Below are 22,764 nucleotides of genomic sequence, written 5' to 3' on the forward strand. Positions count from 1 at the left end.
AACCAGAGACGCCAGATGGAATTGAGTTTCGTTAAACCAGAGACGCCAGATGGAATTGAGTTTCGTTAAACCAGAGACACCAGATGGGATTGAGTTTCGTTAAACCAGAGACGCCAGATGGAATTGAGTTTCGTTAAACCAGAGACGCCAGATGGAATTGAGTTTCGTTAAACCAGAGACGCCAGATGGAATTGAGTTTCGTTAAACCAGAGACGCCAGATGGAATTGAGTTTCGTTAAACCAGAGACACCAGATGGGATTGAGTTTTGTTAAACCAGAGACACCAGATGGGATTGAGTTTTGCCTTAGCGATAACATGTACTAAAGGGCATGGTTTTTCTAGGTGGGTGGAACCCACAGTGGGGACACTTCTGATTCCTTCTGGGTTGTGACCCTAAAACCAAAGGTTTAAATTGGGTCACTGGGGACCACTGCTGTAGGTTGAAGAAGTATCCCTCAGATGCTGATCTTAGTTCAGTGTTGTATCCCCCCCAGCTCCCCCACCACTCTAATGGTTAAAGTTAGGATTGGTGGAAGAGGGTAAGTGACCTGTCTGAGGAAGGCTTCCTTATTGGCCAGCTCATTCTCCAGTTTGTCACTGATGTCGTGCAGGGAGGTGGACTCTCTCTGGGCGCTGAGGTACCGCTTCTCCAGAGTGACGATCCTCTCTTCCATGTCCTCCTTCTGACACATAGCCTGTAGTCACACACACACACACACACACGCACACACACAGATGTACACGTACAATGCACAGACACACAGAGTTGAGTACATTTCCTTCTCAACAGCACAAACAGTATCTCCCTAAATCTCCTACGGTTAATTTCCTGTATGGAGTCTCAGTGAGTGTGTGTATAGAGGGGAAGGAAATGTCCTCCAGCATTGTTATGATATAACACTGTTCTCAGACAGTGGTCATTACTTAGACAGGGCTGGGCTGATAAAGGATCTGAGATCAGTGTACTAGCTGGATCTCACTCCCTGAGCCCAGCCTGCCATCATCATTAGCAACCAATAGCAATCTCAACCAGGGCTAGCCGCTAGCTAGGTGGCCCAAGAGCCAGGTCACATTCTGATTCACATCACTGGATAGACATTCAATTCTCCTCCAAATAAGAGGGGCCAGTGATTGTGTGACTATAATGGTCTGCCTATAGCACAGGACAGATGAGTAGAGACCATCTCTAAGTACCAATGTGTAGAAAGAAGCCTGGATACATTACTTTTCCAAGAACCATCCAGATTGTCTGAGGCAGTAACTCCTCTAAGTCATCAGAGAGGAGGTTGAGGGAGTGAATGCATATTTCCCTCATGCTTGTTAATGTATGTTCTCAACAACTCTAATTCTCAACTAACAGTGCGTGTGTGAGTGTCTCTCCTTAGAGAGTGGGTGCATCTCATTTGAATGTACCTCTCTCCTCACCTCTTTGATGTCCCTCTGGTACTTGGTACTCATCTCCTCTGTCTTGATGAGGTCCTTGCGCGCGGTGTCCAACTCCTGCTCCACCTCGGAGACGCGGGACGACAGGGAGGACATGCGCTCCTTCATCTGGGCCAGCTCATAGTTCTGCTTCTCCAGCAGGTCCTGCAGCTCCACCACCTGGCTGGCCTCATGGTCCGACTCCATGGAGCCGTTGGACAGGCGCTGGAGGACCAGGGGCAGAGGGAATGAGAGAGACTCTTACTGTATAAAGTCAATTTCCATTCAGTCAAATCAGGAGCTAAGTAAAGAATCAAAAGTCCTTATGAATTTCTAAATGGATTTCAAAATAGCTTTTCAGCAATTTCAGTTTTTTTATGGATTGATTTATTTGAAATAATGGAATTGACCTTAACCTTGTTATACAGCGCTTTTCTACCAACTCAAGGATGCTTTATGTCAGTTAGGTCCCATGACACAAAACTGTTTTAGCTAGCTGAATTGAAATGGATGAGGTGAAACAACATAATTTCCAGTCAAGCCTTCTGCAGTGAGTGCTGAAGTACAGGCTGAGAGGGCCTTGAATCAGACTAGATCCCTCTTCAGACCTCTGCATTTTCCAGTCGAGAGAGATAGCGTTAGCGCTCTAATACATTTAGGAGCTGGAGGTTGTTGGCCCCCTATTCTGGTTTTATTTCAGATGGACACACACACAGGGTGACAGAGGCACTATAAAGATTACTCCAGACTGCATTGAGAGATTGGTTTGGCACTTGCATTAGGAATATGATTTGGTTTGACTCTGGGAGGGAGGGAGAGAGAGAGACACAGAGAGAGACACAGAGATAGGAGGGGGTTATGTTTTTCTTTTCCTCTCCCTCTCTCTGTCTATCTGTCTCTCCTCTCCCTCTCTCTGTCTATCTGTCGCTCCTCTCCCATCTCTCGTTCCCTTCTCTCTTTCTCCTACCCCCCCCCCCCTCTCTCTCTCCCTCCTCTACCCATCCTCATGTATCAGGGCCAGTTGCCCGTCCATACCCATCCATCTGGCCAGACATCCCTAATTGGGCCTCTCTCCCTACTGCCTGTGATCAATGATTCACTGTGTAAGGCAACAGGCCCCATTAAATCAGCCCACTGGTTTTAATACCAACACAACAGTCTACTCTCATAATGGACAAACTTTGGGATTTATATTAGCTAGGCTTTTAGTGCAGGCTGGTTTGAACTTTTCCCAGAGATAACAGGTTATACAGCCGGTTCTCGAAATAAAAACTTCATTGCGGCGCGTCTGAGAGTATACTCATAAAGCCTGCAGGGGAGTTATCCAGTTGGGGACGAGGCGGACTTGACACTCGTAACAATGCCTTTAGGAGGGATTGACATGGAGTTAAACATTGTTTCTCCATCGAGGCAGATTGATCTGGTAGGGAACAAGCTACTGTGCACCGTTTCCTTTTGCTAAATTAGACCCGTTTTATACGTCTAGCTGTCTATATATCACAGCAACTTTACAGCGCTGCTAAATTGCAGTGGGGGAGCCCAACAGCCATAGCTTGGGCATGTCAGTAAAAGCTAGCCTAACTTAGGTTTTATCGTTATCTTTTGAAATTGCTAACTGTAAAAGATTACCTCTATGGTTAAATCTTCTTGGTTTTACTATTCGATCACTATATAATATTGAGGCCTTGATGGTTAGAAGTGCAGAAAAGTGGTTGATACTGAGAGTGAAGGGAAAGGCCATGGCTGTCTGACTGCATTAGCAGGCCCGTCAGGTAAAGCTAGCTCTATGCCCAGCGTCATGAGATGATCTTTTGGTTAATTCAGGCGCAACACGTGCACACACACAACACACACACCCCTCCACCTGTTACATGGGTGACGACAGCCTGCCGATGGCGTTAGCCTGTGTGTTCACTCTACTCCAACACCCTTCTACCCAGGAGCAGTGAGACGGAGAGGAGGGCTCTGCCCCGCCTACCGGGAGAAACTAGCCCTGCAGATCATCCGTGTCACTACCTCTGGATGGAACCTTAAAGAGGTTCTGCCATGACTACCTCTTCAAACCTCAGCATGGTGACAGTGAGTGACTCCCCTCTCACTAACACCAAGGAGGGTGTGTGTGACGGGGAGTTTCAACCTTCCAACCACCCTCATTCCCACCCCTCTACTCTGCAGAATGACAGGCCACAGACAGCTGTCGCCCAGTCAGGCTCAACTGAATCGTACACTCCTGACAACGCGTCCCCATCACGAGGTGCAGCTCATCCACGAGCCTAGAGATTCAGCTCACATCCAAACCATGAGACGAGAGCTACAATTCAATTGTCATTGATGTCTCCGTTTGTTGTTCTGCAGTAGCAGCCTCTATGAGACTAAGACTGTTGATTTCTGCATTCTAAGTGCTGTATTGATATCTGAGAGGATTGGGAAATTCTCTACGCTTTGACTGCTCAAGGTACTGTGTTTCACTCTGGTCTGACTAATCATAGAAGTGTGGATGCATTATGGGACATTTGATCTCGGACCATTTGTATGCAGATGCATTCAAAAGTATGGGAGCTCCAGTATAATGGAATCTGGTGGGGTCATGCACAGTACACATCACCTGATTGTGGGTGTCCTCCACGCTGCCTAGCTGGCTGCTCAAAGACACTGTGCTGACAGTGAAGGCCTTTATCTATCGAGCTAGTGTAATGATAACATGCTTGATACCACGATGATACTGATAACACAGACTATGAATGGACAACTGTGTTGAAACAATGAAAATGGTGGTTGAAAAATATATATATCCGACACGTTTACGTTGATGTGAAAACTGAAATGTTGAGTGTTAGCCCTGTCAACGTAATGATAGTAACACGTGAGATAAATAATCAACAATAAAAAGCTGTGGATATTGACAGGAAAAAAAGAAGGACAGTAAACGCAATGGACGCCCACCTTGCTATGTACCTTCTGGCTGGCATCAGTGCCCTCCAGCATGTCCTCTGACCCGTCCCCCGACGCCACCTTCCTCTGGATGTGGGCATTCTGCTCCCGTAAGCCCACAATCTGCAGAGAGGGACACAGGACAGAGATTAATACACAGGTCTAGAATAACAATACACAGAGAGGGACACAGGACAGAGATTAATACACAGGTCTAGAATAACAATACACAGGGAGGGACACAGGACAGAGATTAATACACAGGTCTAGAATAACAATACACAGAGAGGGACACAGGACAGAGATTAATACACAGGTCTAGAATAACAATACACAGCAGAGATCAGCCTAGCTGTCAATCACACATGCAGGCACATTCACAAGTGCGCACACACACACACACACAAACACACACACACACACACACACACACACACACACACACACACACACACACACACACACACACACACACACACACACACACACACACACACACACACACACACACACACACACACACACAATTGTCAGCTCCAGCCAGGCATGGGGCTGCCCTGTCAGTGCCTGAGGGGAATACAACTGATGATACAATATATGCAAATGTATTAAGGTCAAGGGTCAGGATCTCATTCACTTTCCAAAACACAAACAACCTAAATATTTACTCAATGACCACTAACAGGTTATTTCCTACTGTTACAGCTTGTCTGTGTAGAGATTTCTGGAACATTACTCTGCCAGCTAAGTCATATTAAGTCTAGGTATTAACGTGATCACTATGATTATCTTGTTCAGCGAACCCCTCCTCTCTCTCTCTATCACCTGAAGAATCTGGTGTTCACTCTTAATCACGTTGCCAGGGGCTACAAACCAGTGACATGACAAGCATATTGAGGCTTTTCCCTGACAGGGACGGCTGATTAGGACTTTCTGAGGGGGAGGAAGGGGGGGAAATATCCGGGTAGAGACACAGCTATAATTGTCCAAATTGTTGGACTACAACCTATTCTTGGACAGCACAAACAGCATGGTATGAATTCCTTTATGGAGCCCACTCACTTCTCATGCCATTTTACACCATCACTAACGACAAGTGACAGCAATACCAGGGAGACTACATGATGCCTGTAGGGTCCGCCTTCACAAGTCAGTTCCAGGGAAACCTCCCAGACCTTGAAACTAGGAGAAGACCGTCATTGTTTTATGATGTGCTAACCATATATTTTTTTGCATAACTGTCATATTTTTGTGTATGAAAATATTTGTACAAAAGCCGTGATTTTACTATATGACAACTACAGTAGAGAGATGCACCATGTCATTGTCATAAATACCTGTAGCCTGTCATCCAGTACACAGTAAAATATTGTGTGCTTTGAATTAGTATGCTCACTAGCCATTGTTATGTAATCATGAGCACAGACATTGCCAGATTTACCATAAAGAAGAGACCCAGTTGGGAGACAAACAGGGTATGGTAGTGTGATTAAAACGACAGCATGCTGCTATTACCACTGATCACAGGATCTTTTTAGGCTTTAATCTCAGGATTTCATCTGGATTTAGGAAACAAACAAACCTTTTTCCCCCATCGGAGATGTCAATATTATGACGTCAATGAGAGAGAGAAGAATCCAGGAAGGATAGTGTAGCAGCCTATAACAGTCATGAATCTACTGTATAATACTCTATTTTGCTAAACATGGCAATACATCATACTACTGTACAGACTGAGTGCTGCAATAGGGCCTTCCAGTCCTGATCGGTAAAAGCCAGACAGTATATCAGTATTACTGTTATTGGAATGCCATCTCTGTCTACAATAAATAAGTTAAGCCTGAATATTTGTTGGACATTTCCCATTTGTGGGAATCCCAGATCAATGACTTGAATGTGTCTGCACCCCGGAGAGACCGACATAATTACATTTCTCAGAAGGAGGCGATGACATCACAATAAAACAACACAGCGAGAGAATCGAATACGGTTGCCAAGTGTTTCACCAACCGCTCCAGTTGAGCTGCGTTCAAGACTTAGAGGGCATTCAATGACACCTCCGTCAATAAACAATGATTGATGTGAAAATGCGACACGACTGCCTTATAGCTATACAACTATAAAACACCACTTTTTACAGCACAGATGGAGGCACTCACTAGATGCAAGTATTACATTATGTTCATTCTAAGAGGGCAAAGGGCAGGGAAGGATTATTCCACAATTACAATGGAGGATTCCCTTTACATTAAGCCTCGACAATATCCCAACACAGAGTTTGAGATTTCATCCACAGACAGTGGATTTGCTTGCTGTTGCATATTGCTGCCTCTCTCTCTCTCTCCATTCTTTTAATGAGGGGTGCAATTACACCTCCTTATGTTTTGGCCGGCACGTTGGGGAGCGTCTATCATTTTTCAGGTACAGAGATCAAACTGTTGGCTCTCGGCATAAGGGGCGCACGCACGCACACGCACACGCACACACCTCCCGACAGACACCCAGGATAACAAATGATAGACTGAGCCCTGCTGCTGTGGCTGCTCTCAAATTAGAAAAATTTGAAGTTTACAGAAGCAAATTGAAAGTGGCCATCTTTCCCTTTGATATAGTAGTAGTTCATCTTAACTCATCAAAGCCCAGGAAACATCAGAGACACCAGGAGACATCAGAGACACCAGAGACACCAGGAAACATCAGGAGACATCAGAGACACCAGGAGACATCAGAGACACCAGGAAACACCAGGAGACATCAGAGACACCAGGAAACTCCAGGAGACATCAGAGACACCAGGAGACACCAGGAGACATCAGAAACACCAGGAAACATCAGAGATACCAGGAAACATCAGAGACACCAGGAGACATCAGAGACACCAGGAGACATCAGGAGACATCAGGAGACATCAGAGACAACAGGAGACACCAGGAGACATCAGAGACCCCAGGAGACATCAGATACACCAGGAGACACCAGACACGAGGAGACATCAGAGACACCAGGAGACATCAGAGACACCAGGAAACACCAGGAGACATCAGAGACACCAGGAGACATCAGATACACCAGGAGACACCAGGAGACATCAGAGACACCAGGAGACACCAGGAGACACCAGGAGACATCAGAAACACCAGGAGACACCAGGAAACATCAGAGACACCAGGAGACACCAGAGACATCAGAGACACCAGGAGACACCAGGAAACATCAGAGACACCAGGAGACACCAGAGACACCAGGAAACATCAGAGACACCAGGAGACATCAGAGACACCAGGAGATATCAGAGACACCAGGAGACATCGGAGACACCAGGAGACTTCAGAAACACCAGGAGACATCAGAAACACCAGGAGACACCAGAAGACACCAGGAGACACCAGGAGACAGTGCCACAGCTAAACAGAAAGGCGCTATCTTTCAAACTCCTCTCCCTCACAATACCTTCATCTTCCCTGACTTCCTTCCTCTCTACCTCTCCAATAAGTAATTGTCTGTTTTAGTGTGAAGGAGCAAAAGGAGATTGGACAGGAAGGTGACGTGAAATCTCTCGGTGTACAAGATTGATTTGGTGGAGCCGAGGGCCTGGAGCAGGTTGCTATATGCGGCAATGCCTCTGAATTAAGATCAGTCACACACGCACGCACGCACGCACGCACGCACGCACGCACGCGCGCACGCGCGCACGCACGCGCACACGCACACGCACACGCACACGCACACACACACACACACACACACACACACACACACAAACACAAACACAAACACTGGAAGCCTGTTGGCTTGAATCTTATAGCACCGGTTCATTTTTCACTGCAGAGTGAGTGACACCTTGGGGATACCCTCTAGAATTCCAACCAGGAAATGAATAAGAGAGACCGGATAACATAGAGTAACAGAAGTTCCAGTCTCTCTCTCTCTCCCAGCAGCCTTTGTAGGATCTTATGCAGGTTGGATTGGTCCCTTGGCGGGGGACCAAGCCCAGAGGCCCCAGAGGTTTGCGGGGAATTCATCAACCTCCTGACACATTCTATAGAATCTACTCCCATTCCATTTATGTGAGCCGGGTCTGTATTTAAAACAACTGCACTATTTATTTAACTCTCAATTGAAACATCATAAATAAATCAGCTCTGAGAGTACGCACAATAGAAATCAAATCTGAACCACTTAAACACCTGAGAGGTCAAATCTGGACCACTTAAACATCTGAGACTGAGAGGTCAAATCTGGACCACTTAAACACCTGAGACTGAGAGGTCAAATCTGGACCACTTAAACACCTGAGACTGAGAGGTCAAATCTGGACCACTTAAACATCTGAGACTGAGAGGTCAAATCTGGACCACTTTAACATCTGAGACTGAGAGGTCAAATCTGGACCACTTAAACACCTGAGACTGAGAGGCCGAAGGTCATCTATGTCATCAGGCAGTGCAGCTCCCTATGGGAGGCTCCAGGATTGCAGGTGGTGTTATCTGCAGACTGGAGCCCCAGAGGAGTGCGACTCGAGGCAGATCTCCATCCCAAATCAATTAACAGTCTGGAGCTGGTGCAGGCAGCCACTGGAACCCAACGTCCTCCCCGGAGGCTCTGACGTGTGGAAGTGTGGACGTTTCTATTCAGCAGTGCTTATTTAACCACAGCCTCCATCACCGGGCCTCAGCACCCACTCACTCAGATGACTGTCTCACCATGACTCAGCAGAAAGTTAACCATGTATCAACTGTAGTCAAATGAAGTATAGTCACACTATTTCATCAAATAAAGACCTCTGTCTCGACTCAGTGAAATATCTGCTGAGGCGTAACACTGTACTTGGTTAAGCGAATGAGATGCACTTTACACTGCATGTCTATGGCTCAAACTTAGCCTCATACAACCTGCCTGATCTCGCGAGCTTACATAAATGATTCACTACGCGGATACAGGAGCGGTCATCAGTCTGGTAATACTAGGCTAACTCAAAGTGAAAGATATCGCCATCTCACGGCGCCTTATAACCTCTCTCTCCTCTCATCCCCTCACATCCCTAGCTTTACTTGTTTTCTATAGCCAGGGCAGATCAGTCTTTGACCAGGGTTTCATCTCACCTCCTAAGGCCTGTTGGCTGGTAGAGCAGCATTTTAAATCTCTCTCTCTCCCTCTCCCCCTCTTTCTCCGCCCCCCTCCCTCCCTCTCTCCCTCCCTCCCTCTGGCAGTGCAGAGTGGTTAATTTGGCTCCGGTAGAGCGCCAGTCTGAGGGCTCCTCTCAGCTGGAACATGACCATCTGCCCTGGCAGAGAATGGCAGAGAGAGAATGGGGGGCAGAGGCATTACGCCACCCTGCTAACGCCACGGGCCAGCTCTCATCTGTCAATGCCATACTTCACCCCATCACACACCACACTCCATCTTAAGACAGAATGACTAGCCCCTGAATAAGAGTCCTCCTAAGTAGAACTGTCAACATCAAACTACTTTGAAAGTTGACTTAAACAGTCAGAGTGCCTGTGAAAATGATGCTGTGACACGTTTCTCACCTCCTGGTTGGCTGATGTTAGATCCTCCTCCAATGCAGAGACCCTCTCTAGCGACACCCGCAGTCTCTCCCTCACCTGAGGAAAACAAAACACCCGCCATGAGTGGGTAACTGTACACAACCTCTGGTAGGACCTTACCATGGAGCTCTGCTCCAGCAGTTAATGGCAGTAGATGTGTGGTTTTGAGCGCTCAGATAAATAGCATGGATAGTGTTGGAGACAACAGTGAGATATACCTATTTATCTCTCCCCACCATCCCACCTCAGCCCGGGGTTGACATGATATACCGTGTTCCCGCGAGAGAGCCGCTCTTCCCTCTCTCCCTCAGCCTTCAGCCCAACAGTAACACTTTGTCTTGGCCTTGAAGCCAGGCCTGAGCTTCTGTCCAGGGGTATCCGCTTTATTTGATTTTTAGCATCAGTTGCTGGGAGCAGCTTTCCCTCCCTCCTCCCCATCCCTACTCCTCCTCCTCCTCTCCCCTCCTCCCAATCCCTACTCCTCCTCCTCTCCCCCCTCCCCATCCCTACTCCTCCTCCTCCTCTCCCCTCCTCCCCATCCCTACTCCTCCTCCTCCTCTCCCCTCCTCCCCATCCCTACTCCTCCTCCTCCTCTCCCCTCCTCCCCATCCCTACTCCTCCTCCTCTCCCCTCCTCCCCATCCCTACTCCTCCTCCTCTTCTAACCTCCTCCCCATCCCTACTCCTCCTCTCCCCTCCTCCCCATCCCTCCTCCTCTCCCCTCCTCCCCTCTCCTCAAAGGGGGTGAATGTATGACTTACTCTGCCTTCCTCTATGTACCATGTTGAGGTATTTGTCATGCTACTGACGGAGCATTTACTGGTGAGCTCCGTGGTGCTCCATGGCCGGGGCTGTGGCCCGCTAGGATCAAGGCCTCTCTGAGGAGGCTGAGCCTGGATTACAGGGCAGTCATTCCCCCTCCCTCCACTCCACTCCTCGGGACAGCCCAGCAACACACAGACAGATCGTCGCAGGGCAGAAAACATCCCGTGAATCAAAAACGCCTTTTATTCCCCAGTCCAGCGGCAAGGAGAGACGCGTTATAAATAATAGGGTCTGTTGTGGAGGGTTGAATAGATTACAGCAGCCGGCGTGACATCTTACAGAGGGCTGAGGCCGACCAGAGGCTGGGGCCAGTGGGAGGGCGGGTGGTTGTGATGGTGACTTATGCCAAAACAAAGAATATTCAATACCAAGATGGCACTATGTTAGCAATGCCTCTCCATACAGTACGTACTGTCTTCAGTCAAATATACTGTACCATCAATTGAAGAATCCCTTCTACCAAGAATAGTTACTGTGCATGCAGATTCTATAGACTACATATCTAATGTATGGTCTTACCTTCTCGTCTAGAGCTTTGTGGTGCTCGAACAGGGACTTGAGCGCTTTGAGGACCTCCACCTCACTGGACACGCCTGAGGGGGACTGGGCCTGCCGCTTGACCACGGTCATACGTAGTGACCGCTCATGCCTGGACACCAGGCACTCCAGATGCTCCAGAAGCAACTATAGAGACAGACATAGGGACAGAAATTTGTGCTATTATAATCATCATCATCATCTGCGTCATCATCATAAAGGCTATCTGCCTCATCTGCATAATTGACATCATCATCAACGCTATTACCGTTATCGTCTGCATCATCAATTATCCTGGCACCAGAGAAGATGTAGTGATATGATTCTAAATGTCAACATGTAGTGGCCTGACTACTGGACTGTATTGCACCAACCACACAAGGTTACTGGTCTTCATGTGATTCTCCAAATACATAATTTATATCCACCCTGATTAACCGCAATGAAAAGAAATCAAAGTAACCAACGAGATCTTCTCAATTTGGTCATTTCATTTAATTTCCAACTTTTGGTCGGCGGGGAAGGAGAAGAATAAATAACACGAGACATACGAAAAACAATTATGGCACTCGGAACAATAAAGGCACTCAAAACCAATAAAAACTCTCTGGACTACAAAATAGATGCTAATGTTGTTACTGTGCCGGGCTGGTCTAGGCGGCGCACCGAATCCATTCTCCATTCTTCCAGCAGCACAAAGGGATGAGATGAGTCCACTGGGAGTAGGGGGCACAGGAGAGACGAGGAGTAGGAGGCACAGGAGAGACGAGGAGTAGGGGGCACAGGAGAGACGAGGAGTAGGGGGAACAGGAGAGACGAGGAGTAGGGGGCACAGGAGAGACGAGGAGTAGGGGGCACAGGAGAGACGAGGAGTAGGGGGCACAGGAGAGACGAGGAGTAGGGGGAACAGGAGAGACGAGGAGTAAGGGGCACAGGAGAGACGAGGAGTAGGGGGCACAGGAGAGACGAGGAGTAGGGGGCACAGGAGAGACGAGGAGTAGGGGGCACAGGAGAGACGAGGAGTAGGGGGCACAGGAGAGACGAGGAGTAGGGGGAACAGGAGAGACGAGGAGTAAGGGGCACAGGAGAGACGAGGAGTAGGGGGCACAGGAGAGACGAGGAGTAGGGGGCACAGGAGAGACGAGGAGTAGGGGGCACAGGAGAGACGAGGAGTAGGGGGCACAGGAGAGACGAGGAGTAGGGGGCACAGGAGAGACGAGGAGTAGGGGGAACAGGAGAGACGAGGAGTAAGGGGCACAGGAGAGACGAGGAGTAGGGGGCACAGGAGAGACGAGGAGTAGAGACACACAGGGACCATAAAGATGAACACTGTCCTCTGATCTCTGTCACATAGGTAAAGTGGAGGGATGGGGGCCTGAGGGAAGTCTAAGTGTGCTAGTCTGACTAGCTAGGCTTATGGGGTCTAGATTTGGCCCATAACCTGGTCCTGTGAAGGCCTAGTGTTTTGGAGGGAATGCACATGCCTCACAGACAAGCAACTAATCGAGCAAGCTAATTGCTAATGATGATGCTATCTGCCCTGTTAGGAATCCACCAAGCTCCGCTGAGATAGTGATCTGAGGAGAGGTTCATGTAGTGACTTCAGCTTTGTTGTCTGGTCATTCTGAGAAACTTATACCGTTTTCTTCATCTCCACATTCCAGATGCCTTGTTTCTAACCCTGACTGTGCTTCGCTAGGCCAAACAACCCCTTCTCGGCGTCGCCACGTGCTGTGGCACGTTAATAACATAACGATGTGGTTCACCAATGGTTTGGAGAGTTCTCATACTGGTGTCGCCACAGTATTTAACCAAGGAAGTAATTTACTTCTAAACCCATCTTTAAGCAGGGCTCTGGTGTTGTCCAAGCATTGTGCTTAAACCACAGACTGTAATCCCTTAATCATCCAGGCATTAAGAACCATTACACATACAGACATCAACCACATTTTCAAAGTAAACACATATTCACTCAACCTGGTAGAACTTCACTAGGATTTCAGTGTTGCACTACACTACCCATCAGGCACTGCAGAGGCTATGTTGGGTGGGGCCTAAATGGTAAACATACTGTAGGCTCTGTTTCAATATCCACACAAGCATACCATTTAAAATGCATGTTGAATACATTGCTCCAGAAGGTGCTGACAGAGTGGTGTGGACTAGTTTTGGAGGGCTTCAAGGGGGCTGTCCATCCTTCCTTCTCTCCGTCCCTCCTTGAGCGTCTGAAGGACTGCACTGAGATCCCCCGCCTTCCCTCCCCACATCCAAACCTCCACCGTTTAATCAATCAAGTCTGAACGTTGGCAACAGCTCTACCTTAGCCGTCGCCCCGCCAGAATAATAAAAAGCAACCTACACCTACACACACCCTCTCCTCCTCCTCCTCTCTCTATAACCTACACACACCCTCTCCTCCTCCTCCTCTCTCTATAACCTACACACACCCTCTCCTCCTCCTCCTCTCTCTATAACCTACACACACCCTCTCCTCCTCCTCCTCTCTCTATAACCTACACACACCCTCTCCTCCTCCTCCTCTCTCTATAACCTATACCTACACACACCCTCTCCTCCTCCTCCTCTCTCTATAACCTACACACACCCTCTCCTCCTCCTCCTCTCTCTATAACCTACACACACCCTCTCCTCCTCCTCCTCTCTCTATAACCTACACCTACACACCCTCTCCTCCTTCTCCTCATCCTCTCTCTATAACCTATACCTACACACACCCTCTCCTCCTCCTCCTCCTCCTCCTCTCTCTATAACCTACACACACCCTCTCTTCCTCCTCCTCTCTCTATAACCTACACCTACACACACCCTCTCCTCCTTCTCCTCATCCTCTCTCTATAACCTACACCTACACACTCTCTCTCCTCCTTCTCCTCCTACTCTCTCTATGGCTCATCATTTCTCTCTTATCATGCTTCTACACTGCATGGCTTATCCAGCTTACAGTGTTTAGGCCTAAAACCTAGAGGTACACCATCCTCTATTCTGTTGTCAGCCCTCCAACACACTGATTGCATGCACCTGGCTTCAAAGATTTAATTATGAACTTTAAAACCTTTTCAACAAAAAAAGCTGATATATTAAAAGTCTGCCTCATAATCGCTCTGCATAGGATTCAAGGGGATAACGAAGAGAGAGAGACTAAATTCCGTCTCTCCCTGTCTCTCTCTGTCTCTCTCTCTGTGTCTCTCTCCCTCGCTCGCTCTCCCTCCCTCTCTCTCCCTCCCTCTCTCTCCCTCCCTCTCTCTCTCCTTCTTTGGCGAGATGGCAGAGCAGTGACAGAGATATTAAAATGGCAGTGCTAAAATCCTCTCTGGCAGACTGGTGGTTTGCAGTCAGTCAGTGTGACTATGTGAGTCTCCCATTATACAGCCTGGTGGGAAAAGAGCAGCCTTATCTGTCAATAGCAGAGTTCAGAAATGGAATTCAGCGTTAGCTCTAATGTATATGGGGTCCAAATCTGTTCCCAGGGGAAATGCAGGCGACCGGTTCCATCGACCTATGTTACAGATGACCAGTCAACCGCGTCAACAGATGAAAACATTGTTTGTTTGTTACCTATGCATAGTCACTTTGCCCCCATCTACATATACAGATTATCTCAACTAGCCTGTACCCCCGCACACTGACTCGGTACCGGTGCCCCCTGTATATAGCCTCGTTATTGTTATTCTTATTGTGTTACTTTTATTAGTACTTTTTATTTTAGTCTACTTGGTCAATATTTTCTTCTTCTTGAACTGCACTGTTGGTTAAGGGCTTGTAAGTAAGCATTTCACGGTAAAGTCTACACTTGTATCAGCGCATGTGACACATTTGATTTGATTTGATCTCCATAGACTCTGAGCCGTTCTGGTTCAGGTCAATGTATGATGTTCGAATTGGGCAGAAAAAAATGTGTCTGTGTGTGTGTGTGTCTGTGCGTGCGCGCGTTCCTCTCCACGTACCCTGGTGTTGTTCCTCTCGGCCTTGAGCTCAGAGATCTCCTCCTCCTTCTCCAGAAGGTTCTCTCTGCACACGTTCAGCTCCTTGGTCAGGGCTGCAAACTCCTGCACAGCAACAACACAGAACACAGAGGTCAGCATCACAGCACCATGCAGAACACACAATACATCTTCAACACCACAACCCAGAAAACAGTTCGCACAAAGACATCCATGTCATTGCCATCCATACCGCACAACATCGTTAGGAAATATGAGACCGTCATTATACAAGCCCCCCCCAACTCCACCCCATCACTCACATGTCATACTCAATGGACTAGCCCACAGATCACAGACATAGTTCAAAAACTATGTTAATCGTGCCCAATCCAAAGGGAAAAGAGCCTTTTGTAATTATCCCTTTATGTTATTGATGGTGTTCTGGTTCCCTGATGTTTCTTTTCCCCATTGGGTTGCACTGTAGGCTAAATTAGACAAACTGACTCCCTGATCTTACTGTGGATATCCCAGACTTTGACGATGTGTTTCCAGACGACTACCACCACCACCACCACTACCACTACCACCACCAACAACACCACCACCACCACCACCACCACCACAGAAAACAGGTTAAAACCCGTGGGTTCTGGGAAAAGTACAAATTGGGTTCGGCAGAGAATATAACGTGAATGTTCTAATGGTAATCTCTACACACAGGCTGTAAGAGGATTGGCCCCCGAGGAGACTAGTGGGCACCGGGCCAGCCATAGTGGACTTAAGCATGACTACTGTACTGTACTGTCAGCACAAAGCAAAAAGAAGTGTGGTGGCAGAACCACTGCACAGGCTAGCATTACAAACCAAGCATGGAAGGCAGTCACTGTCCACTGGTCAGTGTAACAGCCTATGAAATAAGATGGGAGTCAGTATTTCAGTCGATCAATAAAGAGAACAATAATACTCCTGTACAGCTAAATTGGCCACAAACTAACTTCTGTAAGTATTCCTTAATGAGATGCTGTCATATAACAACAACAATAACACAGCAGGTATCCAGACAACTGAAGCAGGAGTGTCTGAACTCTAACCTTACGGAGTCAGAATAGGTGTGTGTGTTATCTGATAGCTTTAGCTCTGCATGCTGTCTCTCTCTACTAACTGCCTGTGCCCGTCCATCCGTCTCTCAGCAGATGGATAATTGACGTCTGGATTTAAATGCCACAGAACCAATGTGCCAATTACCCCCGCAGGACCGAGGTCCACAGGTCCACTATATGACCGTCATTATCCCAAAAACACTCTCTCTGGCCGGGGAGACTGCGGGGGAAGTGTGGGCGTCTCTAACCATTTTCTGTTCTACTTTGTTACTCGCTCACTCACCCTAAGTGTTGTCTAGACTCTACTATATTCTCTGGTGTTGGTACATTTAGGTAAACAACCTTGACAGAATGACTGACATCGACATAACTTAAACCTTCAGCCTGTCATAAATTAACACATTGGGAGCTGACAGGTCTTTAAGATGGGCACAGTGGCCAGGTAGAGGATATAAAACATGCAAACTAGTGTCTGCTGTGGGCCTTTTGAGTGGCAGGAGGGGTGGAAGTTTTGATTTGATTCCAAGGTGAGTTGAGAAGTCAATAACAAGTGGACGATCAACAAACATGAGGCTGGGCTCAGAGGGGGGTGATGAAGACGTGGTGTGTGTGTGTGTGTGTGTGTGTGTGTGTGTGTGTGTGTGTGTGTGTGTGTGTGTGTGTGTGTGTGTGTGTGTGTGTGTGTGTGTGTGTGTGTGTGTGTGTGTGTGTGTGTGTGTGTGTGTGTGTGTGTGTGTGTGTGTGTGTGTGTGTGTGTGTGTGTGCCTGTGTGTTTAGAAACGGGGGAATTGGGAGTATGTAACTTGCCCTTCAATGACAATGAGACCCCATTAAGATGCATAGATTTTTCTTACTCCTGTGCTGCACTGGCCCTCTAATTATTGCTGGGTATTGTATTGGACTCTATAAAGTCCTTCAGATATGAAATTGCATGTTGGCATATTGGTATTTTCCTAAATCTTTTTATTGCTATAACTGCACAGTCTTTAGTTACGTTGCAATTACGTTGTTTCTCCAAGTTGTCCTTCAGGGTCAATGAAACAGACAGGCTCAAAGGCCAGGGAAACCACCACATGACCATATCCCTCTGCTCCATCTCAATATACAACATCCTTCAGGAACCGGACATTTTAGAGTTCTGAGCTAACTTAAAAGTCATGTCAACTTAGTACAGCCATTGTCAGAAACACCTGTATTTTTTACGAAATGTTACCATGTTTCCCCTAGTGCAACAAATCACTGAGAGAGCAGAGAGAGGTAGCAGTTTCATGTTTATGCGTCCATCCGCCTTGACGAACACACACTGACTTCTGCTCGGGTGGCCGAACAGAACCGTGGCAGGTGGAGAAAAGGCTGTGGGGTACAGTACAAGTTCTGACACACACACACACACACACACACACACACACACACACACACACACACACACACACACACACACACACACACACACACACACACACACACTCTCTCTCTATCTCTCACTCCAGTTCTAACTGGCTGAGCTGTTAAACCAGCTGTCTCACCCAAATCCCTCCTTCAAAATGAAATGATCTGGTCCACAGGGTGCTGACATGCTTTTATTAAACACTGCCTCTCACTAAAGGCCAACACTGCCAGCCCGGAGAAGGATTGCTATTGGAAGCACTAAAGAAAAGCACCATTAAAAAAGAGGAGACTTCAAAAACGTCCAATAAATTGCCCATCCACACAAACTCCATAGCTGTGTTCAAATACTCATACAAACTGCACTAACTGTACTATTTGTGACGTGAATTTAGTATATAGTATGATTATTATTCATAGTATGGATATAGTTAGAATGCCAAAAGTTCCCGGATGTCGTACTAAATTCGTCAAAATACGAAGTATACAAGCAGTGTACACTACTTCCGTGCTTTTAGGGCCCACAATGCAATTTTTCAGAAATTGTGAGGCTTCCCGTTATCAGATTTTAAGAAAATGGCAGAAAATATGCAGCCAACGTCTGATGAGAGCAGATACAAATTAATTAATTAATAATAAACTAATTATGACAAATGTTAAGAAAATGTTGAGCAATGTAATAAAGTCATGACTTTAAGTTACGCTAACTGACAATTTGTTAGCTACGCTACCCTTACAGCAATATGTACCAGTATGTTAGCTAGTTACCTAACGTTAGTTGGCTACTAATACATCAAACCTGCCAGGTAGTATATTAACTATCTGCTATCTAACTAACGTTAACTACCTAACGTTTATTGACTTGATTATTCACATCATTCTTAGCTAAATTGTATAGTCGTTGTGTGTTTCAAATCACATTGTTAATTCTGGTTATCTACTCCGATTTCAGAGCACTCTCATCTGAGTGTGCCAGAGCGCAGAATAACTGATGAATTTCCGAACACTCAACACCCATTGAATATGACCGGTGCCAGTAAACATCGGCAAAAAAAAGCGTAATTAAATTGTTGCTAGCAGCACAGTTAGTCACCAACGCTCTGGATAACATGAAAACAGTCTAACCAGCTCATCTTGGGCGAGTAAAATGGTCAGAGTGAGGTGTTCTCTCATTTGTGTCTGGAAGTAGCTAGCCAATGTTAGCTTGGGTGCTTGACTGCCGTTGCGCTCTGAAAGCTCCGAGAGCAAAACGCTCTGATTTAACTTCACTAGGGTAGGGGGCAGCATTCGGAATTTTGGATGAAAAGCGTGCCCAAATTAAACTGCCTGCTACTCAGGCAGAGAAGCTAGGATATGCATATAATTAGTAGATTTGGATAGAAAACACTCTAATGTTTCCAAAACTGTTAAAATAATGTCTGTGAGTATAACAGAACTGATATGGCAGGCAAAAACCTGAGGAAAATCCAACCAGGAAGGACTATTATTTTGAAAGGCTGTTTTTCCATTGAAAGCCTATCCACCATACAAAGACTTAGGACCCAGTTCACGGTCTCTATGGCCTCCTCTACGTGCAGTCTTTAGGCATTGTTTCAGGCTTTTACTCTGAAAAATGAGGGAGATACAGTAGTTTCAATGAGTGGACAGTGGAAATTTCCAGACATGAGCCACGCGCGTGATCAGGAACGCGCCTTTCTTGTTTCTCCTTTTCTATTGATGAAGCTTTTGTCCGTTTGAAATATTATTGATTATTTATGACAAAAACAACCTGAGGATTGATTTTAAACATCGTTTGACATGTTTCTACTGACTTTTATTGTAGTTTTTTGACTTTTCATCTTGATGTTGAGAGTGTGCATTGTGCCTTTGGATTTCTGAACTAAACACACCAACAAAACTGAGGTTTTTGGACATAAAGAGGGACATTATCGAACAAAAACGAACATTTATTGTCTAACATGGAGACCTGGGAGTGCCACCAGATGAAGATCATCAAAGATGATCTCTCCTTGGTTGGAAAATGGCTGTATGGTTTTTGTGGCTAGGCACTGACCTAACATAATCGCGTGGTGTGCTTTCGCCGTAAAGCCTTTTTGAAATCGGACACTGTGGTTGGATTTACAAAACGTTTATCTTTAAAATGGTGTATAATACTTGTGTGTTTGAGGAATTTTAATTATGGGATTTCTGTTGTTTTGAATTTGGTGCCCTGCAATTTCACTGGCTGTTGTCGAGGTGGGATGCTAGCGTCCCACTTGTACCAGAGAGGTTAAGAAAACCCAGAGCGCATTCTGGCACTCCAGATTGAATTTATGAACACCCAACACCCTTTGAATATGGCCGGTGTCAGTAAACATCGGCAAAGAAGCGTAATTAAATTGTTGCCAGCAGCACAGTTACAGTCACCAACGCTCTGGATAACATGAAAACAGCCTAACCAGCTCTGCTAAGGTGATTAAAATGGTCATTTGTCTCTGGAAGTAGCTAGTAAGCTAGCCAAAGTTAGCCAGTTAGCTTGGGTGCTTGACTGCTAGTGTGCGCTGTGAATGCTCTGAGAGCGAAGCGCTCTGAATTTACAAACGGTCAATCTGACAATGCTCTGAATTTACAAACGGTCAATCTGACAATGCTCTGAATTTACAAACACACCCTAATAGTATGTAGTATATACTCATTATGTATACAGTATGTCAGTATGGGTATTCGAACACAGCTCATCTGTAATACACTCTTCAGAAAGTAGGAATATGATCAAACAGGAAGCCAAAGCAGCAGTACATTGTGGGTATGCGGGCCTGAATGGGTGTTTGCTCGACTTGGCTCGGTTTGATCACACCCTCACACTATTTAATTAACGGCATGGTCTTGCATCCAAACCATCACACGGATTACAAGGAAAGCGAAAAGGTGGGGGGGGAAGTCACACAACTTGCACAGGCAACGCTCATCAAACTACTAAGATAACACTTTAGGACCAAACTAGCTGATGTATTTGTTGTTTATATCTAGCGATTGTAATGTATGTCACGGTTGTAGACGCTGATCTAGTTACAGGTATAATACAGAGTCCTTTAAATTAGTTATTCTGCTTATGTTGTTTACATTTATATTTAATATCCTGGAGTTGTTTTCTGTCCCCGGCCACATATGGTGACTCACTGTGTCATCAAAGTGAAGATTACACTGTTTAGTTTTTAGTTTGGTGATATAAACATGGTCGCCTCCATTACGCACGTCAGGCAGAGCGTAACACGGTATTTCAACTATCCGAAAGCAAAAACTATTTCAAATGTTCCTACCGTTTCAAATGATTCATATCCACAAACAATGTGTCTCAATCCACTCCAGTAAGTAATGTAGAACGGTGAAATGATATTCCTAGGAAAAGGCCTCATAAATAAGATGCTAGGTGAAGTGGAGGAGAGCATAGGGGGTGTTAAGACAATAATGAGCTTCTTCACTTGGTGATTTCGCCTCTCATTGGAAGCAACTCATCCAGATGTGTCCAGATACCAAAGTAGCCCACTGGCAGAGAGAGCTGGAGATGGAGAGATAGGTGAAACAGAGTGCAAAGCCCCTGAGTGTACAGGGATGCACACGCTCGCGTGATAACCCAATCTTTCTGCTTCACTTACAGAGACCTTCAACATCTGCTGTGGTTAGACAAGCACAGATCAAGTGGGAACCACATCTAACTAGCTACATATATCCAGTACACTCTTAGACATAAAGGAGCCTTGAAGAACCTTTTGTGGTTCAAATGGTTGCCACTGTAAGGGAACCTTTTCAGGTCAAAAAGGTTCCTTGAGGAAGCCCACTGAAAAGGTTATTTGAAGAATCTCTGTGTAATGGTTCAACCTTTTTGTGTTGGGAGGGGTTCAATTTGGAACTTTAAAAATATATTGTAGCAGCAGCAGCCTATCAGAAGATAGGAGGTGTAGCTTATTGGAGGTGTGGCTTTCATCGTACAGTCTAACCCATGTAGCCATCGCCTAAAACCACATATATTCTGAGTCTGGCAGCGCAACAAATCCAATGGCGATATAAATTCAAAGTGCTCCGCACGCGCCATATTGAAATAATAAAAGGTTCCTCCAAGAACTCTCAACCAACCAAAGATGAAAATATGAACATATTGACTGCAATGATTCCTTGAGGAACTCCAGGGTTCCTCAAGTCACCCTTCATTCTAAGAGTGTACAGTTGAATGGGCGCCAAAACCAGGGGCATAGGGGGCCCAGTAAGCAAGAGAGAGAGGTCCTCGATTGGGAAGAGAATGTTAGGGGCCTCTGTGTGCTGGCAAACGCTGCTCCAACGCAGCTCGGCTGTACTCCTGCACCACCCAAGGCCCCCGACAAGCTGCTGTAAGTGATAATTGGGAGGTGTTGATCAGAACGAACGCTGTCTCAGTCTGTACTTCAGAGGTGTGAGTCTGTGGGAGACGAGATTAGCATCAAGACAGTGTGAGCCTTGCTGTTCTAAATTAGGCTGTAGGAGGGGGAACAGGGGGGTTTAAGGTAGAGGGTTTACTTTATAAGATGGATTACTTAATGAGTTATCTGCAGTATAAAGTATTTCCCTGTCAGGAAAAACTCATGGTCCCAATTATATAGTTAGGGCCAACAGTTTGTCCCGGTCAGGCCAAGAGAGCAGAAAAACTGAGGGGAGCTTTTAAAAATGCCCCAAAATAGAACTAACTCTATCCAGGAAGTGGATCCAGTTGTGTATACTGCTCCCTCTCCTTTCATTACCTGAGCGCCGAGCCTATAATGACTACAGTATGTCAGGTCCATCCCTCGGCGGTGAAGCTCTAATTGAAACGACTGGAGGAGATAAGGAGCACGTCAGTACAGACAAGAAACGGAGGAACACTGGGAGTTTCCTCATGGGGTGTGTAATCCAAAGACAGCCTATGTGCATCTGTGAGTGCGTTTGACATTCAGCTCAGGACAGGGAGGCTTATGCTACTAGACTAAAACAAGGCCCAAAGTATACGGGCATCAGTCATTTGAAGAGGCACCAGTGGATCATGATTCAGAGGCTTCAATACAAGGCAATGTATTGAATATG

General features: G+C 46.3%; 1 protein-coding gene across 3 annotated transcripts in view; it reads right to left on the reverse strand.

The window, feature by feature from the left end:
• The window catches only part of LOC120049378 (liprin-alpha-2-like), a 192,020-nt gene that overhangs the window by 34,285 nt on the left and 134,971 nt on the right, over positions 1-22,764 (reverse strand). For 2 of the 3 annotated variants that reach the window (XM_038995645.1, XM_038995646.1), the window contains exons 2-7: positions 15,230-15,331; positions 11,247-11,411; positions 9,886-9,960; positions 4,367-4,477; positions 1,427-1,648; positions 550-696 (exon numbers count right to left, since the gene is read on the reverse strand). In XM_038995645.1, the coding sequence (XP_038851573.1) occupies positions 550-696; positions 1,427-1,648; positions 4,367-4,477; positions 9,886-9,960; positions 11,247-11,411; positions 15,230-15,331 (822 nt within the window). The remainder of the gene's footprint in view (positions 1-549; positions 697-1,426; positions 1,649-4,366; positions 4,478-9,885; positions 9,961-11,246; positions 11,412-15,229; positions 15,332-22,764) is intronic. The other variant, XM_038995647.1, reaches the window with a different exon arrangement.

The sequence above is a fragment of the Salvelinus namaycush genome, chromosome 6 (assembly GCF_016432855.1).
Source record: "Salvelinus namaycush isolate Seneca chromosome 6, SaNama_1.0, whole genome shotgun sequence".
Classification (NCBI taxonomy): Eukaryota; Metazoa; Chordata; class Actinopteri; order Salmoniformes; family Salmonidae; genus Salvelinus; species Salvelinus namaycush.